Consider the following 23,951-nt stretch of genomic DNA (forward strand, 5'->3'; position numbering starts at 1 on the left):
TAGTTTGATCATTTCCGGACAATATCCAGCTCACTTGAGTAGAGATGTTCGTGGAATAAAGGTTGAGCTGTCTTCCTAATATAGTATATCCATGCTTTTAAATTACAATAGGTATACGTTAGTTTATATTAATAATAAACTAGATATTTATTCGCTTTATTGTTTAAATAAAAATAATAGTGAACGCCACTGATTCTCTCTCTCCTTTTTATCTCTCTACTAGATGTAGATGATGCACTGTGGTGTTGACCTCTCAAATATTTAGATCACTTCTAAAAGAAAAGTATTAGAATGTAGGAATAAAATATAACTACGCATAGGAAAGTCTCATATGTTGTGTACTATGCAATGCTGATTGCTGACAGTATGGAAATTTGTTCAATGTTATTTCATAATAATAATTAAAAGTTATTCGTAATAATTATAACCTAATATCTATTTTTAAATTGTTCTTTTGTTTTTTGTTTCAGATCTTCCTCCGAGTAGATTGGTGAAATCCCCTTCCCCGCCACCCTCAAATGGTAAGCCAAATGCATAATATTAAGTAACATATACATTACACATCAGCTGTGGTTTAATCCACCGCTAGATAAAGACCTCCGCATGTTTTCCTCGTATCCCCTCGGGCCATAGCTATTATTCACTGCCAATGATTTCCATCGAATTTAACGAATTTTATTCAGTGACTTTAATGACCAAGAACAGATGTGCTAACTCGTTTTAATAAAGAAGAAAACAATGCATTTATTATAATATTTACATTCAGTAGCGGTTTTCAGATGATTCATTAGAATGCATCGACATCTTAAAAATGAAAAAATGCAATCAAACATGAAAAATCCAGGCAATATAACTACTGCTGTATTTTTAATTATCAATTGTTATTTATCACATGACCAAATTTTCCGTAAGAGTGCCTTTAAAGCTGTCAGAGCTTTGGGCGAAAACATAACTAAACCCACAACTAGATACATTATCAAAATCCTCGATTGGATGCATTCTTTCCTTATTTAGCTTATATGAATAAGTTTTATACTTGCAACATTGTCAGTAAGTTCTGTTGTAACGTTCCATATTTAAATTTAAGTACTTATTATTATTTAGATTGAGATAAACATTCATTAATTTACTTATTCTATTTTTAAATTACGAAATTAAATGTAAATATAAAAAAAAATATAATAAAATCTGTATATTTCTAAATAATATATTTATAGCTATACAATTAGTAGAGAAGTAACTATCAATTTCGTAAAACGTTACATAATAATGTAGAGTTTTCTTCTTTGCATACTACTTCGATCGCATTATATGAAAAAGTGGACACGGTATTACGGAGTTTTGAGTTACTTCTCGAGGGATGTATTCGAGAAGACGTGTGAATATTTTTACATACGCTCAAATTGTGAAAAGGCACGTAACAAACGACTGCGGACCGGGCAGAGTGGCCAATGCGGGAAAACCCCTCTAGATCCTTGCATGCTTTAAATTCATTTTTTATTCGATATTCATATGCAAAGGGCATATCTTATCTCTGGTTGAGCTATGGTTATACCTACCCCAGGATGACCAGTCCACACAATGGCCATTCAAAACGTCTTAAAATTATACGAATCAATTTAAATTTGGAACTTAACTTGCGTCAATTATTTGAAATGCGAACTTTTACTTTTGTTTTTCATTTGTTTTTTAAATACTAATACTAAAAAAATGTATCTTAATAACTATGGTCTTATCACACTAACCATATTATAATAGTTAACTAATTTTAACAGAGTTTTTTTATTGTGACGAATTACTAATATTACATGAAATCTAATAATTATATTATTGTCTTTATGTTTTCCCCAAATAAGTTCATTATTTTTTTTCCGTTATATTAATTATTACAAAATGTTACATACGAAAATATTTCTTTGTATTCAGTTTTAAACAAAAACCTCACTCGCATCACTATTGTCAATGGTCAATGTATTATTATATTAAAATTAAGAATTATAAAAGTATACTGATTTATTGAATAGTTAACAACCAGCTCGTGTTGATGCAGTTGGTCTTGACATCCTCTTTTCATCATTATTTGTATCCCTAAAACAGCCCAACCTTTCTTATCAAGACAAACTATAATCAACGAAATCATGTTAGTATGGTCATTAGTGTGATTTTTTAATTAGTTTTTTTTTTAATTTTAAATACTGCATACAGCATAGATATTGATTATTTGCAATAAAGAAATTTGGATCTGCAGTATTATTCAAAATTCAAAATTATTTATTTTATTGAACATGAAACAAAACAGAAAACATTGAAAATTCAATGCGTTCACAGCGTGATACAAGACAACGAAAACGAGTGTTAATATATATTTTAATAATTACAAGATAAAAATAACGTTTTTAAATTTTCTGTTGAATTATTATGCTCAAACTTGTACTTATATGAATTAAATAAAAAACAAACAAATATAGAATACTGAAATGTCATTTTGACATTTCATTTTGATTTCTACAATAACGCACGTATATATTGATAATTTTGTTGCTAGGACCACCCTCTTAGCAACCAATAATAGTCTTTTACTTTTTACGGATTTTTCTGAAATAACTTTCCATACAAAACAGAATTAATTACAGAAAATGAATTCAATTCTGCTGAAAGATGGCTAAAAGTATCAAAAGAATGCATTGTCGTCGTGTTCTGATATATTCTAAAAGTTTCAAATGTCTAGCTAGTCGGGAAGTTAGTTAAAAATCGATTTCAATATTTGTACTGTATAAACAACCACCGGACAAACAAGAATACCAGCTAATAAAAACGTTGTAAAAAATAGTTTAAGTAAGTAATAAGATGCGTAAATAAAAAAAAATCGCACATGGAAAATTGAAATAAGTACACCGAATTAGGAATTAGGCAGTACGAGTATATACTATTTTAAAACTATATAAAACAACGTCCACATAAACTAACACTCGCGTTCAATTAGTTAAAAGCCTCAGATGGTGATTTAAAGATGTGTGTTTTAATCCCAATCAAACTAAAAAAAAATAGGACTTTCTAAAAGGTCTTGTTCTTGAAGTTTTTGAAAGTTATTATGATGTAATTAACTGACGAAAAATGGAAATCTGAAAAATAAAATATTAGTTGCAGAAATTTCGTTGGGCGTGTGTGCACCGGTCATCCATCGGCGGGAGTAACATTTTTATTGAGACGATTTGGCATTCAAAGCACACGCCGTTATTCAGATTTTCACAAAATATGAAAATCTCAGCTCGACTGACCGTTCGGTTTACTAGCCGCACCAAGTTTACCATACACAGCCCATACATAATATAGACTGTATGGAAATTCGCAATATATTTCCTTGTATCTTTTTGTAACTTCAGAAAAATGTTCCGTTGGGTATATACAAAAATATACATTACCAGTAAACACACATTAGCCAATAAATATAGTGATACGTGACCAGAGAGATTACACAACTATTCAAATTATAACAAAATGATACAATAAAACTTTTTGCATTACAACATATTAACGGTATTTTTCTTTCGATATGATACCGATACCATGATAAATCGTCCGGTGTTCGAATTTAGAACTAAGCTCATCTCATTATAAAAAAGTATTGAATGATAAATATGTCAAATGTTAGCGTGTGGCGCCCTCACTTATCGGACAACTTATACTAGTGGGTATATATATCTATACCTTTTTATTTCGATACGACGATCCTAGACACTGCTCTTTGACAACCATGGTGGAAGTTGGGATAGGTATGGAATAAAATAAAATTGAATGCTTTCTGACCTTCTATTAATATTCTGTTTTATGGATATTCAGTTACATACCTAATTTTATTTACCATGTTGCGTGATCATTCATCTAAATAATCCATTACAGTGGTATTGCACCGTCAGTAGTTGTCTGGTTACTAAAACAGCCATCACTGAAACCGTGGTTCAATGGTTCATTCACGGGGCTAGGTACAAAAAATGCTTTTATTTTCAATGTGTAATATACAATGGACTGGGCGAATGGCAAACTACCATTCTTCGCTTTAAAAATATCCGTCGATTATAATATATTTATATGAAGATTCCGAGCGAAATATACTATTTTTTTACCAATATCTACTTAGTATAATGTATGTATTTGTATAACGCATTTCATCAATTTGATGAGATGCTTATCAATGAAAATTTATGATTAAGCTTGATGAAATACTATCATCTGCATTATGTTTTTTTTTCGCCGAATTTCCGATGTCCGGCAGTCCACCAAAGTTCATTTTTATTCAAGACGCGTTTTCCGGCTGCATTAAACATGCGCGATTCGCAATACCTCAACTACGACTGAAAATTCAAACCCACAACAGTTGAACTGTGTCAATTTGGAGAAAACTCAATCTACAAAATACAAACTTTATTTTATTTAATATCATATTATATTGGTATTTTCCATTTTTTGAATTGGAAAATAATATGTACGTTGAGATAATAAAATATTATACTACGAGTATCATAGCAAATACAACACACAAAAAGTCGAGTCAATTGAAAACTCCAGTGAAAAATTTAACAGAATATAATTTAAACATACTTACATAATAAAGTGTTTATTCTTAATTTACATGTCTCTAACATCTATCACCATAAAATATAACTAACGATTTTAGATGATAATTAAACAGTCGTCACTCAAACTTATCATATTACATTGTATTAGATATAATGATTAGTCGATATCAATCCTTTGAATCAAGCGTTAACAAATATTCTCTCAATTGAATAATCGTTCCACGCATACTGTGTTTATCCGAGAATGGCGTAAACATATTAAATGCTATATTCACATACATAACTACACAAATATTATCTAATATAACAGTTAGGTATATGTATTCATCCATATAAAATTAAACTAAGCAGTTGGACATGATACCTAACTAAAATACCACACAACTACGAATAGTGACCCCGACAGAAAGTGATGAATAATTACACTCTTCGTGAAGTATTCAAAATGAATGAATATCAAAATGAAAAAATCACGAATAAATATTAAATGCATGATTGGCTAAAAATAATTGAAAAAGTGGTACAATTATGGACATCAAACCAATGTACAAAATAAGACTTTAATCTATTGCTTACTCTTTTATAGTAGGTACATATTTATATATTTTACGTGATCATTACATGTAAATGTTGATTCCTAAGACGATGACATCATAATGACATAATATGCAACTTTCCTTCTATTTATTTTTAAATTTAGCTTACATATATGCCTTTAATCAGTATAATCTATCATTTTCGACTACTATACAGCACTTGGTCCCTTTTTATCACTATTTAATTTAGTTACAATGTTGTCATTATTCAAAAACATCAGTCAACAAAATAAAATTACTGTGCGTTATAAAATCGCTTCTATATTATTTTGAAATCCACACATTAAATAATGTACGATTTCTGTCAGGTTTATAGCTCACTTATTGTCGATATTATGAAAGTTCCCTTCTGTATTTTCCTGCCTTTTTTGACAACATTGACCGCCCTTAAACTCACCGACTGACTGAATGACTGACCGCTTCGAGTTTTTTTTTTGTTGGGTAAGTTTCGAAAAATCACTATTTTCGATTTCCTTGCAAATAATTTGTATTGGCATAGGGAAATGGTACCTACTCGAAAAACAATATCTAGTTAATATAGAAACCGTCGGATCACTATTGTATACACGATAGTGACATAAATATAATATACATAATGCTACTATACTTTTTTCCGACCATGACCAATCCTAATAGGATCATATGGGCCTCCACAGAGTAGAGGTTTGTATTAACGGATTTTGTTTTTACGAGAAATGGATGTCAGCCACTTGCTCAACCTATTAGGTCCATACCCTGACACACACAAATTGAAAAATAATATGTGTACTTGCCAGACACAGGATTCGAACCTGGGACCCACGGCGTTATAGTCCAACGCTTAAGCCGCGGGTGTGTAACTATACTTAGGGTAACTATACTTATAGAAGTTAATAATACCTAATATAGGTTTTCCGTTTTCAAATTTTCACTTTGTCTAATATCCGTATAATATACGATAAAAATGAATTGGTGTCGGTTTTCAAAAACCGATAATAACACATATGGTCAAAATGTAATTAAAAATACAGAGTTAACAAATTCTGTATAATTAATTTCACACAATGTGTAATAATCTATAAATTCCAAAACCCACCAAAAAAATTAGGCAATCACTTACAGAAATTGTTTAATTAAAATAACACAATTTTATTAATGAATGTCCAATTTAATTTTGTTTATATGTATGTATTGCAATAAATGATTAATTGTTTATATTATTCAAAAATAGCTTAACGTTAAAACCATCAATTGACAGTTGAAAATACTAAAATATCTATCGTTTACCACAAATGTATCCAACTTAACGGTATTCTTGATGGTTTTTACGATGATTATTATGACTAAAGTGAGTTTACACGACTTAACTTCACCTCTTTATTCAGCATCGCGCAAGTCTTATTGGTAGAAAACATGTTATACTCTTGATTTCATCTGTCTATCTGGAGAAACCTATTTCTCATCTTTTCCGACCTTTGACATAATATAATCATTAACAAATTGGAGATTGCGGCGTAGGAAAGCTCAGGAAAAACTGCTGCGTTTAGTTCTCAAACTACTTGTCTGTCCATGAGGCTCGAAACTCGCTTCGTATTCTAAATTTAAATGTTTATATTTTCTGTATGTCTCCTTTCATAACAGTCAAATTTTCTGAGGCAAACACCAAGCAATGATAAAATAAATTAAACATGATTGAAAACTGTCGATTTATTTAAGAGTCCTTCTGTATTTTTCTATAGTTGGAAGTAAACCAAGCGTACCACTGTAATGGAAAAATAAATTTAAACACAACATCCGAAGGTATATCAATCAAGCAGAATTTGACAGTAAGGAAATTTGAAGTTATTATAAATTCAGAGCGCGTGCGAGCCTTGCCTGCATCAACCTGTATCCAAGCGGAACACTATTTTGATACCTACTTGCTTGCGATTTTCAATATAGGGGGAATTTTTTCACTAACAAAAATGCGGTCGATGGTTCTACAATGTAATTTAAATATCTGATTTTAATGTATACGATATGAACTATTTCTTTTGAGTATCAAACATGTAATTATTAATACATTTATAAATTATGTTGAAGAGATTTATTTAAAATAAACTTGTATCTAATCTTAATATTATTAAAATCCTATCTTCTTAAAAAATGTCTCTTTAAATTCTATATTGCGCCATTTTAGGGCTGATTGAAAGTCTATACTATGAACTTGACGATGCGTTTATACATTTTCTGACTCCATCTTAGAGAGCATCATTTATGGTAGGTACCTACTTACTTTTTAAGTAAAATTATGGATAATTTTGTAGCGGTCTTCCATTAAAATATTGTTTGTTCCCCCTTTTCCCACCCCAGCGGGTCTATTCTATACAAAAGGCGACTATCGACCACTAACGTGCTAACGTGATAATGTGTTAGTATTTGTTACATACATTTTATATTGAAATATTATAATTGTAATTGTATTGTAATCAGTTAATCAGTCGAAACTGTCTCTCTCTCGCTCTCTATATAGCTCATGCTCTAAATTTTAGCACAGGCAGGGGACATGCCGTTAAAATATATCATTTATTGCAACAATTAATACCGGCTAATTATAATTGTTACAATACGTGTTAATAATTTGATACAAACATACCCTAGTTAGCGGTTTTAGCGGACGAAAGCAGCCTTTTGTATAGAATAGACCCGCAGGAATGAAAAAATCACACGTTATTTAAACTTTTATATCGCCATGCGGCATGTCTAAAAGACTTGATAGTGCTGCGCGGATGACACAAACGAACACCCAATAATTAGGATACTAGGATTTACGTGAAACGTGTCGTTGTGACTGGTAGGTGAGTATCCCACTAGTGATGTTAGAGCTGCTGGCCAGCTGTTCATCGTTATAGTGTGCGCCTGATTATGTCTAACATATTATGTTATACTTAATAATATTTGACTCTTCTTTCAAATAGTGTTTTCATAAAAATTCTCATAACAGTCGTTCATAATTTATGTACGTGGATACATATCTAATTATTATTTTTTGTAGTAAAAATGCATGAGTTAATTCTACGAAAAAGAAGCCGACAGCATAGATCATAAATTTAAATAATGAGTATTAAAAATACATTAATCATAAATAAATTCTTTGGATATTAATTAATAAACCACAAAATTAGTAATTTATTGAAGTGGAGATGTAATAATTTTAAATTTCCACTTTTTGGACTTATACAGCACTCACAAAACCATGTTCTTTTTATGCCTAATCAATGTTAAGTAAACTTTTTTTATTGAGTAAAGCAACTTTCATTTTTAGTTTTTTTTCAGGTTTACGAAAAACTACCGTAGTAATTTGGTTAGAATCATTCGATAATAGCGTATAATAATATTATATTTTATATTTATTTTAAGTGTCTTATTTTAGACAAAATATTTTAAGTCAGAGTCGGATTTAGTAAATATTATCTTTCTCGAAAATAGTTTATTAATTTCTTCTTTGTACAATAAAAGTAAACCGTTATGGGTTATATCATAATTGAGGAACGTAGATATATTATGCAGTTGTATGCTGTTTAATAGAGGTATAATGCAAATTATCTTTTTTTTAAAGCATGTTATAGATATACGAGTATGAATTGACCACTGAGTGAGGATGCTACACGTACAAGTACATGGTAATATTTGGCATATCATTCATTATTTTTAAGCTGATGAGCTAAACAACGGACGATTTATGTTGGTATAACTATACTTTTTTTTCGGCCTTGTATTATCATATAATATTGGTTACTATGTATTAATATTTTTTTGCGTCATATCAATCATATATATGGAATTAAATTATTCAAAACATAGCACTAATTTAATTAAAAGTTTTCATTCGACCTTACATAGATTACATTTTTGTACAGGTAGACAGGTGTTTTTTTGTTCATCCAAAATTAAATTTAATCCAGTCCTGGCGCCAATATGATGTATGATTAACGAAAGAGGATGTTCTCAAATAACTACTTACGATTATTTTTATTCAAACATAAACTTCGAAAGATGAGCGATTTAAAATTATCTAAAATCATTTATTAATGTTGTAACAAATATGTACGCAGTCAGTATATTAATATGTTAACAATAAATAATAATTAGTACCAACCAGGGAAGACAGCAATAATAAAAAGTGGGTTGCCTTCTATGTGAGGCTGTAACAAGGCTTAAATCTCAAGTAAATATGTTAATTAGCAATAATTACGTCTGTATCATAATTTGTTAACTAAAGTTTGTCACGTAAACGAAACGCACATTCAATATTGGTAATATTTGAGGATACTCGGCTTTGTGCGTTTAATGTATGGCCATCATAAAATATCAAACCGAATCCGGCTTCAAAACCTTCATCCACGGCGACTGGCTTTCACGTTTCTACACGCATACTTTCACCAAATACCTATCATTAAATTTTGTCAGTTATCTTTGCAAATTAGGCAATATAGTATATGCATTCGAAATGTAGTTTATTACGTACATACTACCCATAAATAATTTTAAAATAAATCAGTAGTATATGTAATTGATATTATGTTTATGCATACGAGACGCATATGGAAATATCGAAACTAGGGACGTCAAAAACCGATATTTTTTTGATTTTTTTTCGGAAAAGACTCACGAGAGTTTAGCATTGGTCACGGGTTTTAATTCCGTGTCTGACAAATCTATATATTTTTTTGTTTTTCAGTGTGTATTTTTAATCCAGAGCATGGGTCTAATAATAATCATCGAATGACCGAACCGTCCTAACCTAACAAATATTTCTCATTTTTTAAATATATTAGCCGACTCTCACATCAAAATTCGTCTCGTGTGCCGCACAGCGATAATACTTCCGAGAACTGAGATCCAGTGTTGCTTGTGAAGACCGTGCACATCTACCTAGCGACAGTCACACGTAGCCATCGAAATGTATAGATATTTGATTTGGAATGACCAATTCGTATGTGTTTGTATGTACTTCGATTCGGAGTCCGAGAAGGATGCAACTTATCGATTGCAACAGCAGATGTTTTTTTCAAACGAAACAGTCGCATTTGACCAATCTGCCGAGCTCCGTTTGGCAACGTGTGTTTTGAGAATAACGATGACGTCACATTGACGTATTCGACACGTTTTAGGCGAGACTAGTTTTGATGTGAGAGCCGGCTTAAGAAGCCATTTTCTGGAGTTCGCCAAATAGCACAAGAGATTGTAGTCTCAATCGTGTTGATGATTAGGTCATTTTAGTTTCTGTAGACGATGTCTTCAGTCATCACTCTATTGGGGCGGAGTCCACCGCGCCTTATTATTTCTCGTTCTGTGGGAAAGTCATTAGCACCTTCGCGCGTATATGGAATGACATTACATTATTTTCGACTAATTTATTTGTTACTACCTCTCGCACTTTTTTAACACTGTTTTTTTCTATAAAAACTTATCCGCCGATGACTGGTGGGATTTTGGATCACGACTCTCGATTGAAGACGCCGATGGGAAAATTTTGACTCGCGTTTTACGCTAAATATCGTAAAAATAATATTGTCTTATGCAATACTTGCAGTAATGCATAATAATTGAGTGAATTGGGAAATCAAATTGAACATTATTGTATTTAAAGTAATGATAAGTGGACAGGTTTCAACACATCCTGCAATTTATATCTAATAGCATCTTATAGTTTTATATATAATTTTACATTTTCCAAATTTTGAAGCCTAAAAATCTCGCGGATCTTCTGTGCAGTTCCAATTTCAAAAACATTATTTTTTTATGACGACAGATGAACAAACGAAATGAAAATAGTGTTCATTCGTATTTTACACTAAAAAAATGTCATTAATGCGTGAACATTTTGCAAACCTTAAAAAAGATTTATTGAATGGTTTAAGAAGACATTGTAGCCATTTTGGATGACTTCATTAATTATTTATTATTTTGGAATGATGAGATTAGGTACCAACTTTACAGAATGGCCAGACTAGCTTTTCTGTTATTTCACATAAAGCATATTCCTAAATAATTATTATAGGTAGATGGTGGAACAATAATTTTGATATTTTTTCGTATATACACATGTAAATAGTCAGTGTAAACGAACATGGTATGGAAATGTACATGTTGGTCATAACGCGGAATGACCACAAAAGCAACCAATGGATAACTAGTTTGACAAGAGTACGCGATACAGGTATACAAGCCGATAAAATGGTAATGCTCTGTTTATTTAGATCAATAGCGACGTTTCTTTGATCAATGGGGGATGGATATATTTCTGACAAATTTCGACTCCTTACCTTCGACGATCACTGCCAACTACTGCAAGCTCTCAAAACTACTTGGTTTATTATACATTTAATTCTTCAATATTTGAGCATACACAATTATAATAAAATACAATTATTAGTTTACAACGTCCATTTAGTTGAATTCAATAGTTTTTTTTTATTTAAAAATGTATTAAGTATATTATATTACAATGAAGTTTTAAAAATATTACATAGTAACACTGAATTTCTATTGTGACTGTGAACTATTTTTAATCGTTCGTGTATTAACATATCAACAAGTAAATATCTCGATAAAAATTAACAAACCCTTTTTTAGACGTGGGGTAGAATAGTATATCAAAACTGTTCGCTTATTACCTTATAAGACACGAATAGATAAGTATCACATTATTGTAATGGGCCGTAACCCTTTTCGAATACCTACATATTCATTACAGGTAAATCATGGCACGTGGCACTGCTTTGACTTTTTTCATAGGGGTTTACGTTTTTTACTATTCTAATAACACACCTCATATTATGCACCCAATGTATCAGATTATTGTATGCACCCTTGTCGCGTGTTGTACCGTTTTCAAACATATCCTTTATCTTGTGAATAAAAAAAACGTCGCTTGAGGTGATACCATGTAGATAGGTACTTTGAATTTTAAAAGGGTTGAATATTACGGCCGGTATTATATATTACAAATACCTATTGAAATGAGAGTTATTTAAATAAAATGGGGTGTGGAGTATTTTAATGTGTTTATAACGCATAATAAAATTGTTTGTGATATGGTTATTATTCAAAGAGGCTCATTTGACGCAGGTAAAAAGTGTGTAAGCTTTTTTGTCAAAGTTAAATGCAGGTATTATGATTGTATCAGAGGTTAATTATTTGAGTAACAAGTGGTTGTGGTTTTTACTGAGGGGTTAATGCTGCGGGTTTTTATTAACATGCAAATAATTGTACTTACTAACCTGTAAATTTATTATAGTTGTCATTTATAATCATAATCAGTCAGTCAATTATGTAATGTCTTTTCTCAATAAAGAAGTCCAATATTTTTAAGTAATTACCAACGCTTGTTTAATTAATGTGGCTGTAAGCCCATTCGTACATATAAACTCGTCTTAGCTGCAACTAGTCGATGTGATTTTGTCGTCAATCACAAAACACATTTAACTTATTGTACCTACTGCCGTACATAGCGTTATTTGATATAATTTTGCTACTACTTAGTGCAACTACTATTATATATATACCACAATAAATCATCTGATGTTCGAATTTAGAACTAAGCTCATCACTGTATAAACAATTAGTATTGAATGATATTTAACGAATTTATGATTTAATGATAACGATTTAATGAATTTATAGAACTTATACTGGTGGTTTTATACCTCCCATTCTCGGACCAATCAATGTAACGTTTGCGCCATTGTCATGAGGAAATCTTAATTTTACGTAGTTACAATTTTAAGCTGCAACTAAATGATAGAAATTATAATGTAAACTTTTTGTAACGGTATGATATTATTGTAAATTATAATCATTGCATCAATGAGCAAAATATGGGGTTCATACTATGAAATTTTAAAACCTATTTCGACTCTCTTGGGTTATTTTATACCGAGGAATGCTCGTGCCAAAAGCTTTTTGTGTTGTACCGCGTCACAGGTAAGCAAAAAGTAAAAGCTCGTCGCGTGGTGTAAATCGCTGGCACACTCCGCCGGGATTCAAAACCCAACCCTTCCGTTTCCCATTTGATTAAATAACCACTTAGGGTGGAAAGATTTATGACGCAAAATCAACAATCAATCATTTCAAATGTTTCTTTGATTAATCTCGCCTGTTTCCATCGACAGCTCCCGTTACTATTGATGATCTCTAAGCCGAAACCATAACATAACTAACTATGCATATTATACTTAAAATATTACTTCTGGACGTTAAATATGTCTACAATATCAGTATTACAATACATATTCAAATGATAATTGCCCATTTTTTGTAAATATCAGAAAGGTCTAGAGGCCACTGATTGGTCGTGGCAATCCAAAGCACAGGACCGAGAGGGGAGAGACTAGCTTGGAGAGACCTTCTTTCAGCAGAAAATTAGTCCAGTCTTGTGATGATGATGTTTACATGGTGTAATCTCATGTATAGGTAATCGAAACACGATTTATACAAATAATTTTACAATATTTTGACGTATACCTACCTACAAGAGTATCTAAACAACTTTTAGTATACATGAATTACATCACGTTAGCACATAATATATTGGAAACAAGGATTAATTAGCATTACAGTTATATATAATGGTAAGTAGGTACAGTAAAAATATATCACTGCCCAATCTACACAAAAAAATAACACTGAAATCAATTACAAAGATAATAATCGCCAATAAATCATCATTTAAACGCAATTTTGACAGGAGTCTCGTGTCACGGAAAAAATGATAAAAAGATTTTACGTATCAGCAAACGGGGAAAGCGATACCCATAGAAAAATCAACGAGGATTGTCCATATTAAAAAGTCAACAAAAAACAATTATCCACGGACGAACATAAAACTGGCACACATGATCGACTTGGTGAATAGGGAAAATGGAAACACAATATTATTATGAAAATGAAGGGGTTGAAAACCATTATTATGCTTCTCTCATCTCGTTCACATGTTTTAATTCAATAAAGTTATTTATAGACAAAGATTAACTCAAATACTTGCAACATTAAATAATTTATACGATTGAAATGGCAATCAATTTAGTAATTGAAATACATAGTAGTATATATTATTTACTAATATTACCTATTCCTCGTGAAGTAATATCGTATTAAATAAGGATACATACATGTTAGACTAAGGCTGTTTGCCGACGGTCCGATCTGAACATCCGAAATCCGTGATCTGAGATGACGGTCCGATGTCGCAGTCTTCACATTAATTATATTTTATGCCGCTTGTCCCCACAGCGTCCGTCATCCAAGTTACATATTTATGTCAACAAGCTGCGTACATAATATAATATATTAAGGCTATCACATCGGGCATTCATCTCAAATCACGGATTTTCGATGTTCTAATTGCACCGTGGACAAACGGCCTAAAACGTAACAAATACAAAATCAGTAATTTTCCGTTTTTTTGTGTTTGATATGATATTTCTAGATGTATGAATCTTTCTTATTTCGCCGTAGTGTATCGTTAGTAAATCCCTGAGTTGCGGTTCTTTGATGAATAATGTCATACCTACAATGTTTGTTACCATTGCAGTACTATTTAGTATTTATAGGTGTGGTTAATTTTTGGCAGTGTAATTTAAACATATATTTTGGAATATACGTAATGTCACGCTATTTGGACCAATTATGTTAAAAGTTTTGACAAATTCTTGGATTTTAATTATTATTTAAATGTAAATCAGGTAGTACCTACTTTCCGAATCTTCGCCTCATATTGGTAGATACAATTACACGGTTCTAATAGTATTACAATAAAGTAGCAATATTGCCGAGTTTAATAATTTAAATAACGTTATTTGTTACGAGTATTCAGTTTGTACATAATTTTGTATTGTTTCGTCAACCATTGGTTGGAGATATCTGCTGCAAGGGGTAACACCGGGTGCTGTGCATAATAATGTAAGCCGTATATAATCGCGTTATAAAAATCCGCCGAGAAAATATATAATATTATTATGTAATTTTTGTTGTGATTATCGGTCTTGTGATGGTGGACGGCCATCCAGCGGCAGGGGACGGAACTGATTCTCGATTTTTTATTGCAGGCAACATCAGAAAGGGGTTAATGATTCGATCACATCATTAGGATGCACGTTTTTTATTTGAAATAAGAACATGGCAATTTGCATAATATTATCAATATTCCAATACGTATCTTTCAAATTCAATTTGATATTATCATTATTATCCAAGCAATTTTAAGAAAATATAGTTTTAATATTCGTGTACCCAAGTATTTCCAAATTTATAATTTCGAATTATAGTTTCAATGCAATTTATCAAACTAAGGCCGGTTGTAATTAAAACGTTCCTAGATTAAATATTATGACATAGTTACAAGAGACAAAATGAAATGAAAATGTCTCCGCTGTGATCATAACCCACCCCGATGGAAGGGTTGATTGTATTGTGTAGGGCGGGGGTGAAAAAAGGGGTTGCTTCATTGGCTGCTAATGCGCGATAAACGGGTAACCCCTTTCCACTGGGCACAAAGGCATGGCGGAAATTTCGTTCGATACACGCGCGCCAAAATGGGATTGAGATTATAATTTTTATTTTTTACTATAGACGATATCCGCCGCATATCACCATAAAGATTATACAAGCAATTTAAATATAAAGATTATAAAGATCTTATATTTCAGTTGTAAGTATTCAAAATTCAAAAAGATAGTAAGTAATATAATTATTACATACAGACCTACAAACTTATCTTTAGAATGGCCAAAAATGGAACTACGACCTACCATAGGACGCTATTTTGAAAATGTCATTCGAATGTCAGATTTTGTCCAGTTACGAGTCTTGATTGCGTAGTTTTCGACAGTGGCTCCCCCATCCCATTATTCAGATAAGTTCGTAGGTCTGTACACAAAAACTTGTTTATGGTTAAGAATAAAATACACATATTTTTCAAATAATTGTGTGCTTTTTAATCAAGGCTATACGCCTATGTTTTAATATACACGTTACCTATGCAAATAATATTTTTGTGTTTATAGTCTAAACTGTATTTTTTGAATATTTTAAAATACAAAATAAAAAAATACACTCGACATTGTTTTCTATTACATCTTCAGATATGTACCTATTGTCTCATGCCAATCACTACATAGTATGTATGTTACTATTTTTCAAAGCAACCAGTGTAATGAGTTAAAATGCATTAAATTAATAATAATATGTACTTATTTATTGTTTTAGATGGCGAAACTGGTGGTGATAGCGGAGATGAACAAAGTGGTAGCAGTGATAGGCTAGCGGCGCTTCACCGCTTGGGGGCGCACGATGACAATTCCTTAGACTCCGAACGAGGGGGCGCCTTAAACCTGGTAAGAAAAAATATATTTTCAATAACTATGTTATGACTATTCCTACTGCAGATAAAAATGTGTTTAATTACTACTATCAACTGAGGATACTCATGGAAAATGCCTGAAAATGCCTGTTTAAGGGCTGAATCTGAGTCGCAAAAACTTTTCAGAAGTATAAAACTTAAATCCATTAGAATTTTGATGATTTATTGTTGAATATTATTAAAACAAACATATCTCCTTTGACTGCAATTGATAGGTAATGCCTATATATAGGGTATTAAATAGGTAGGTAAATATGCATGAATTATTAAATAATTCATGCTTATTTTCTCCAATGATCTGAAAAAATATAATGTGGCAACACTTGTTAATAATATGAACGACATCATTCAAAATATTTCCCCGCCTTATTTGATCGGTTGTTCATTTGAAATCCTGCCCGCAGGATATTTGAAGTATCTCCCGACCAGTTTTATTGGCTGTTTATTCACATTTCATTTTGATTTCCTTTATTGAATACTTTAACAGAAACCACTTCCTCCAAATCCCAAAAGGCGGGCATATGCACTTTTGGGGGGAGCTTTATTGTAAATTCAATTAAAGAATATTATTATCTTCGAACGATGGCTGTTAAAGTATACTACAATAAAAACAAAAATTAGCGCATTGCAAATCGAATCCCGGTGATTAGATAAAACTATCACGTTGTGTTTATTTTCAATCACTATTTAAATCCAAGCGAATCTAATATTGAGCACACAGCTACAAATAGGTATATAGGTACTCTGTGTTGGACAGGTAGTGGTGTTACCTTTAATATGGGAGCGATCGTTTTCTGATTAATTATTATATTGATTGGGTGTGATTTCCGACTAGAAGATAACTCTTTTGTTTTTTAAAATATGTATCTATGAAAATAAAGTAGATGAATATATTTTTTTAAATCTACCTACCTACCTACCTACTTTAAAAAATTTCAATCGATAAATAAACACTAAATAAATGTACTTATTAAGTGTAAGTATTAATTTTATATTAATAATAATATATATACACCATTTTTAAACCTTTTCGTATTTTGTTTTGTTGATCGAGTAACCATAATATAATGTAAAATGGATTGTTTCTGCCCCCCGATGTATAATATTTTAAATTTAGAACCCCGAAATAAAGAAAGCACTCACTTACCATAAACATTTTTTTTACGGGAAATGTTGCCCTCCTTCGATGATATTCCATGTTTTACACTCTATAATACGAATTGACTCCACAAGATCATTCTTCCCTCAAAACATTGTGTTTATTTTCATTTTTCCCCGATCGAAGCCTTAGTTACAACGGCATAAAAACCTATTTGCGATACATCAGTCTTTTTTCCCTCCGAAATAGAATTCATACATATCTTGGAGTTGTGTTATGCCCCTCTAGAATGCTGTCGGTTATTCTTTTCCCACCAGAATTCAACATGCGGGAGGGTGAGACCGGATTTATATAAAGTGTTTTAAATTCTTTTGGGAGAACATGTGTTACTTTGACATAACATATGATCTCGCCGACCCCATAATAAACAGAATATAAAAATATTTTTCTTAGTTCCGTTGCATTGGAAAAACCTTTCACTATATTGCAATATTGTAATGTTTAAATAAAGTAGTTAATAAAAATAGTATAAAATGTTGATACCTTCATATTTATATGGGCACGAAATATCTACAGCATATTATAATTACTATTAAGAAAATCGCTTCACCCAGTCCAGAATGCAATGAATCAAAAAGATTATACGCAGAAAACACTCAGGTTTTCTTAAATATTTTGATGAAACCCGTTTTTTATTAAGATAAGAGAGAGCAGAAACATATAAAAGTGAAGTTGAAAAGGGGTCGCTAAGACTAACAATTAAATTGGTTGCAAGTCATCTGTAGCAAAATTTACACATAGTGACATATACGTTTTATTTGCCAGAGCTACAATGAAATAAAGAAAACTTTTACCTCTAAAATTAATCACTTTTAAATAATATTCTTTTCTATACGATTTTACTTATTGGTGCGCATTGATATTTTTTTTAACATTTTTTCCTTTGGATAACATTGTGTAAAATAATACCTACAAGCTTTATTATATTTTTCTTATTTTCATCAGGTAACGGACGTTTCCCAAAGAAATAGTAGCGGATTGGACGGGGGATCTCCCGGAGGCGGCGGTGGGGGATCTCCCAGGTCCGGAGCGGGAAGCGCCGCCGCCTCCGTTCAAGCAGCCCTGGCCGCCCTCCAAGCGGGGCAGATGTCGCTAATGTCGCAGCAGGGCCAGCAGAATATGTTCCTCCAAAACCAGATATCGGGAATGCCGGGACTGTCCTCACTGACGGCGCCGGAGATCCAGGCGCTCCAGAGAGCTCTGCAGCATCAGGCCGGCCTTCGTGCGCAACTGCAAGGGCTCGCTATGCTGCAATCGCCGCAGGGAGCGCAGCCACAATTTTTCCTCCAAAATCAGGTAATTACATTCGTAGTTTTTTTCGTAATACCTAATAGATTTTTCATTTTTAGTATAGCATTTTTTATCTAAATATATACACGCATTCTTGATCAATATCATGGCTACCAATATAATTATATAATGGTATGTAGTATAACAACATACCTAAAGTAAAAATTTAATGCCGTATTCAATATTTCCAATAACATCAACCAACATAATTTTGACCAGGTTGACAAGTAATACATATTATGCTGTATTATATATACCTAAGCAGCAGTGATGGGTTTAGGGACGTGCAGGCTTGAAGCACTAGCTGATTTTAAGGGTCACATGATAAAAAATTAAAAAAAACCATAAAAACCAACTATCAACATAACTACTCATAGTCTTTAACAAGTAAGTAGTACGTATCTGTTTGAATGGTTATGTTATGGGCCATTTAATGTTAGTTGCAGGAATTTATCATGTCATGGGTAATATTTTATATATTTTGATTTCTAAGAAATACGCATATTTTAAAGATTTAATTTAATAAATTGTACGACTGGTTTGAACAATATTTAAAATTTTCTGACAAATCGATTGCGTCATCTACGTCAAAGAAAATCACCGCTGTTAATTTCGCATTCGGTACAATATTTTTCTTCTATTTCTACATTTTATAATCAGTACCTAGACATGTCACAACTATTTCATCAAGAGCTTTGCGAATTTGAAGTAATTTTATCATTCACTTCACACTAACATAACAATAATATTATATAATAAATAATATTCTATTACTTTTGGCGCCCAATGTTTAATGTACCTAATTACGACGCTATTGCTAAAAGCGAAACTGTCATCTATTCCAGTGTCGTTGACAATTATTTTTTATATCCTTTTTTATTTTTTAAAACAATGACCGACAAATCAAAAACAATTGAAATTCAACAGGGTTTACTGGCGCAAAGTTATTCTCGGCAAAACCATGCCGGACGAGGAATAACACATTCTGTGCAGGTTCGACCTAACACGCATTATTTCGGTGTCCTGCATGGAGGTTTATTCCTGCATGCGTGTTAATAAAGTTATAATTCCAAGCAAAGCACCTACGCGAGCATTTACGCAATGTTACTAGAACATTATGACGTATGCGCGCGAACGTGCTACGTTCAGCTCAACAGTTAACACGACTGCAAAAATAAGCTTGCTATAATCTTGTCTTTTCTTGTTGTTAGAATGTTAGAAATACTTTATTCTCCATTAATTTAACATATAACTCTTGTCTTATCTGTCTAATTTTATTAATATTCTAGCATAGAGACCTATATGTTATCCCTTTCTGGTATTGATTGTTAGTTAGTTTCAGTGTTTAGTTTTTGACTTTCTAATGATTTTAAAGATACTGATATATGCATGGGATGTGCAAAATTATTAGTTAGTAATATACAATGAATGGTTCAGTGTGAAATTTACATTTAATCTACATAAATATAATATTATGAAGATCAACTTATAATATGTTTTAAGAGATAAGAATACGATTTTCTTGTAATCAATATTACCTATGCTTTTGGCAAACACGCTGACTTGTAAACAAGGAACAATATCAACTTTTTTTTTGAACATGTACGATTCTAAGAAGATCATAATATGGGCCTCCACGGAGTGGTAAAAAATTTTTTTTACGAGAAATGGATGTTAGCTACTTGCTCAACCTAATAGACACATATTGACATATTGTGACTCCAAACACACATTGAAAAACAATATGTGGATTTGCCAGACCCAGGATTCGAACCTGGGACCCACGACATTATAATCCGACGTATTAGCCGCTCGGCCATCGTGGTCTGTAACTTATTTTAAATTAATATTAAAAATATAAGTAAAAACAAAGGATTATAACCGTGATATAAAACAATGTCAAACAAAAGAAGAAATTTCTATGAAGAGATTTCTATGGAAAACATATTCTATGGAGATAGACTTTGATAGAAGCTGATGAAGTTACTAAGATTAAATTAGCTGCATGTCAATTATTTTGCAGGTCCTTTTGTGATAAACTTCACGCATTTGCGAGAGCCGCACTAAGATAAAAAAAATCTTGCATTAGTCACATTAGTGTTGCAATCCTAAAATAAACTAAATGTGTACAATGATGATTTAGCTCGCCTAAAATCGTAAACCAAATCAAAAGTGTTAACGTTATATTGGTATTTATTTAGTACTGCCAACACAGAATAATAATTATAAAATGTTCAACCATACTAAAAGCATTCTGGAAACGTGTGTTACAGCAAGGGCTCGTAATCATCTCGTAATACAAATAATTTGGTAGGCATGTTTCCATAAACATAAACCAAAGTCTTATTGGCATAAACTTTGTTATAGGTCCAACAAGCAGTCGCTCAAGCGGCGCAACAACTCCAGCAATTACAGCAGCAGCATCATCATCAGCAGACACAGCCTCCACCGCACTCTCCCAGCCCGGGTCACACCATCCACGCCTCCAACCCCTCGCACCACACTTCACATCACCACCACCTGCAGACGACCCCACCGAACATCGGAGGAGGCCTTCCGGCGGGAATTCTCACGCCCTCGACGCCGAGCTCCGGCGGCCTCACACCGCATCATCACAAAAACCCGCCCACGAGAGTCCTCGAACCGTCGCCCGAAGAAACGACAGACCTAGAAGAGCTGGAGCAATTTGCCAAGACGTTTAAGCAGAGGAGAATAAAGCTAGGTGAGATATTGTCATTAATATATTGAGCACACTTTTACCATAATATATCAATCAGGCTGCAACGATCTTGGGTGAGTGGTAAGAAGCCCCCTTACGAAAAATCCCTTACGCAATAACCCTAAATGGGTATTAAAAATATAGCAATAGTTGCCAGTTAACACTAAATAGTTAACACGTTTCCGTTATTTTTATCGCTCCAAAATAACATGGATATCACTTGGAGCAATTCCATAAACATGGCGATTATCTACAATAATTATTTTTAACACACTGAGTCTTATTTGATTCCAAATGTATCCGATTAAAATCGACACTTTTTTATCTAGTTGGAGATTCTAATCGGATTCATTTAGAATCAAGTAAGGCGTGTTAACAGTGCTATTCAACGACGACACTGTTAACGCGGTCATGACCGGCCATATTAAAAAAATCACGCCAGACAGTTAACTTCCCAGGATAATTAACGACATATCATATTTATCACTTTTTTATTGATTTTGGTGTTAAGTGATATGTTAGAATAACCGGTTCTGGAGGATTATTTGAAATCATGAGTTTTTACACTAATTTCTGGAAGCGACCGCCTTGGCACCTGCTTCATTGAGAAACTATTAAGATCATGATAGATATCAAATTGGACAGAAATGAGAAGTTTTTTACTATGGATGTGAGAAGTGAGAACCTAATGTTAATTTTTTTTAACGAGATCTGTCATCAGTATTTATTTAACATTACTGAGTTACGCTGAATAAATTAAATAATGTATGGTTTTCTTTCCAGGATTCACTCAAGGAGACGTCGGCCTGGCGATGGGAAAACTTTACGGAAATGACTTTTCGCAAACGACGATATCGCGATTCGAAGCGCTGAATCTTAGTTTCAAAAACATGTGCAAGCTGAAGCCACTCCTTCAAAAATGGCTGGAAGACGCCGACAACACCCTCAACAATCCGAGTTCGCTGAGCAATCCGTTGACGACACCCGAAGCCATCGGCCGCCGCCGCAAGAAGCGAACATCGATCGAGACAAGCGTAAGAGTGGCGCTGGAGAAAGCCTTTCTCATGAATCCCAAGCCGACGTCGGAAGAAATCTCCTCGCTGGCGGATAGCCTCTGCATGGAGAAGGAGGTAGTCAGAGTCTGGTTTTGCAATCGGAGACAAAAGGAGAAACGGATAAATCCGCCAACTTCTTCCATGGGAAGTCCAAACTCCATGACCAACGGGAACGGAGCGATGTTCGCCGCGGCCCTGGCGAACTCGTTCGCCGGAGGACCCCTTGCCCTGGTGGCCGCTCCCGGACACTACGCCCCCGCGCCCCTCGCCAACATGAAGCAAGAATGACGGCACGACTGGGATTTCTCCGTCCTCCTCGCCTCCGACAACCGGTTCATGGACTAGTGAGCGTCCAGCAGCGCTCTTTGCTCATGTGAAACTTATATCCGTGCAATCCGACCGTTGTGAAAAAACTAAAAAACCCATCCCGAACGCGGGTTCGTTTTTGTATCATAATATATTATTAAGACATTAATTACATTGGATAATTATTAGCATAAGACGATGACGAGAATCTTAGTGAATTAATGAACATTAATTGTTGACGATGAACCGTGTGTGCGATTCGCAAAGAAAACAGTGTCGTGTATATATAACATAATGGTAGCCGTAAAAATAGTTTCAAATGTGAAAATCTCAAATAAATGATTGTAGAATAAATAAAAGTTTATCGTATTCCAGTATTTTGTCTGTCCAAAGAAATATCGATGACTGGATTTCCCATAGTGTTCAGTATTGTGTATGTGAACTTTTCTTTCCGATTCTAAATAAAAATAAAATTGATCCCGGTCGGTACGTTTCCACCCCTACTTTACTAACCCAGTCTTCCACGGACTATAGTTCCTATATTTACTGTAAGTTATAAAATTTTCCAAAGTTTTCTTTACCCTTGACTGTATTGTTGTATCTGTGTATTTACATATCGTATTAACTTTGAATCCATGAATGGCGTGAACGACTCAACACTTCGCCTTGTTCTCGCCATCTATGGAGATAACTTTTAACTAATATCTAAAATTTATTTTCAGTATTGTTCTAATTAACAATGTTAATTTATTTTACGTATGCGACAGCTTTTTATACCTAATACAAAACTTTCTCAATTTAAGGACTGTGTTTAATTTTAACTGTTATCAAATCGACAAAGTTTTGCACCCTTTATAATTCGAAGA

The 23,951-nt window shown here is 32.9% G+C and overlaps 1 protein-coding gene across 1 annotated transcript in view; it reads left to right on the top strand.

The window, feature by feature from the left end:
• Positions 1-23,067, top strand: part of LOC147078529 (uncharacterized) — a 280,531-nt gene extending 257,464 nt beyond the window's left edge. The window contains exons 4-8 of the mRNA XM_085960208.1: positions 471-521; positions 16,403-16,530; positions 18,661-19,011; positions 21,373-21,727; positions 22,508-23,067. Of these exons, the coding sequence (XP_085816334.1) occupies positions 471-521; positions 16,403-16,530; positions 18,661-19,011; positions 21,373-21,727; positions 22,508-23,067 (1,445 nt within the window). The remainder of the gene's footprint in view (positions 1-470; positions 522-16,402; positions 16,531-18,660; positions 19,012-21,372; positions 21,728-22,507) is intronic.
• The last annotated feature ends 884 nt before the right edge of the window (positions 23,068-23,951 follow it).

This window comes from Rhyacophila brunnea, unplaced genomic scaffold (assembly GCF_057557595.1).
Source record: "Rhyacophila brunnea isolate RB1 unplaced genomic scaffold, BYU_Rbru_1.0 scaffold_11, whole genome shotgun sequence".
Classification (NCBI taxonomy): Eukaryota; Metazoa; Arthropoda; class Insecta; order Trichoptera; family Rhyacophilidae; genus Rhyacophila; species Rhyacophila brunnea.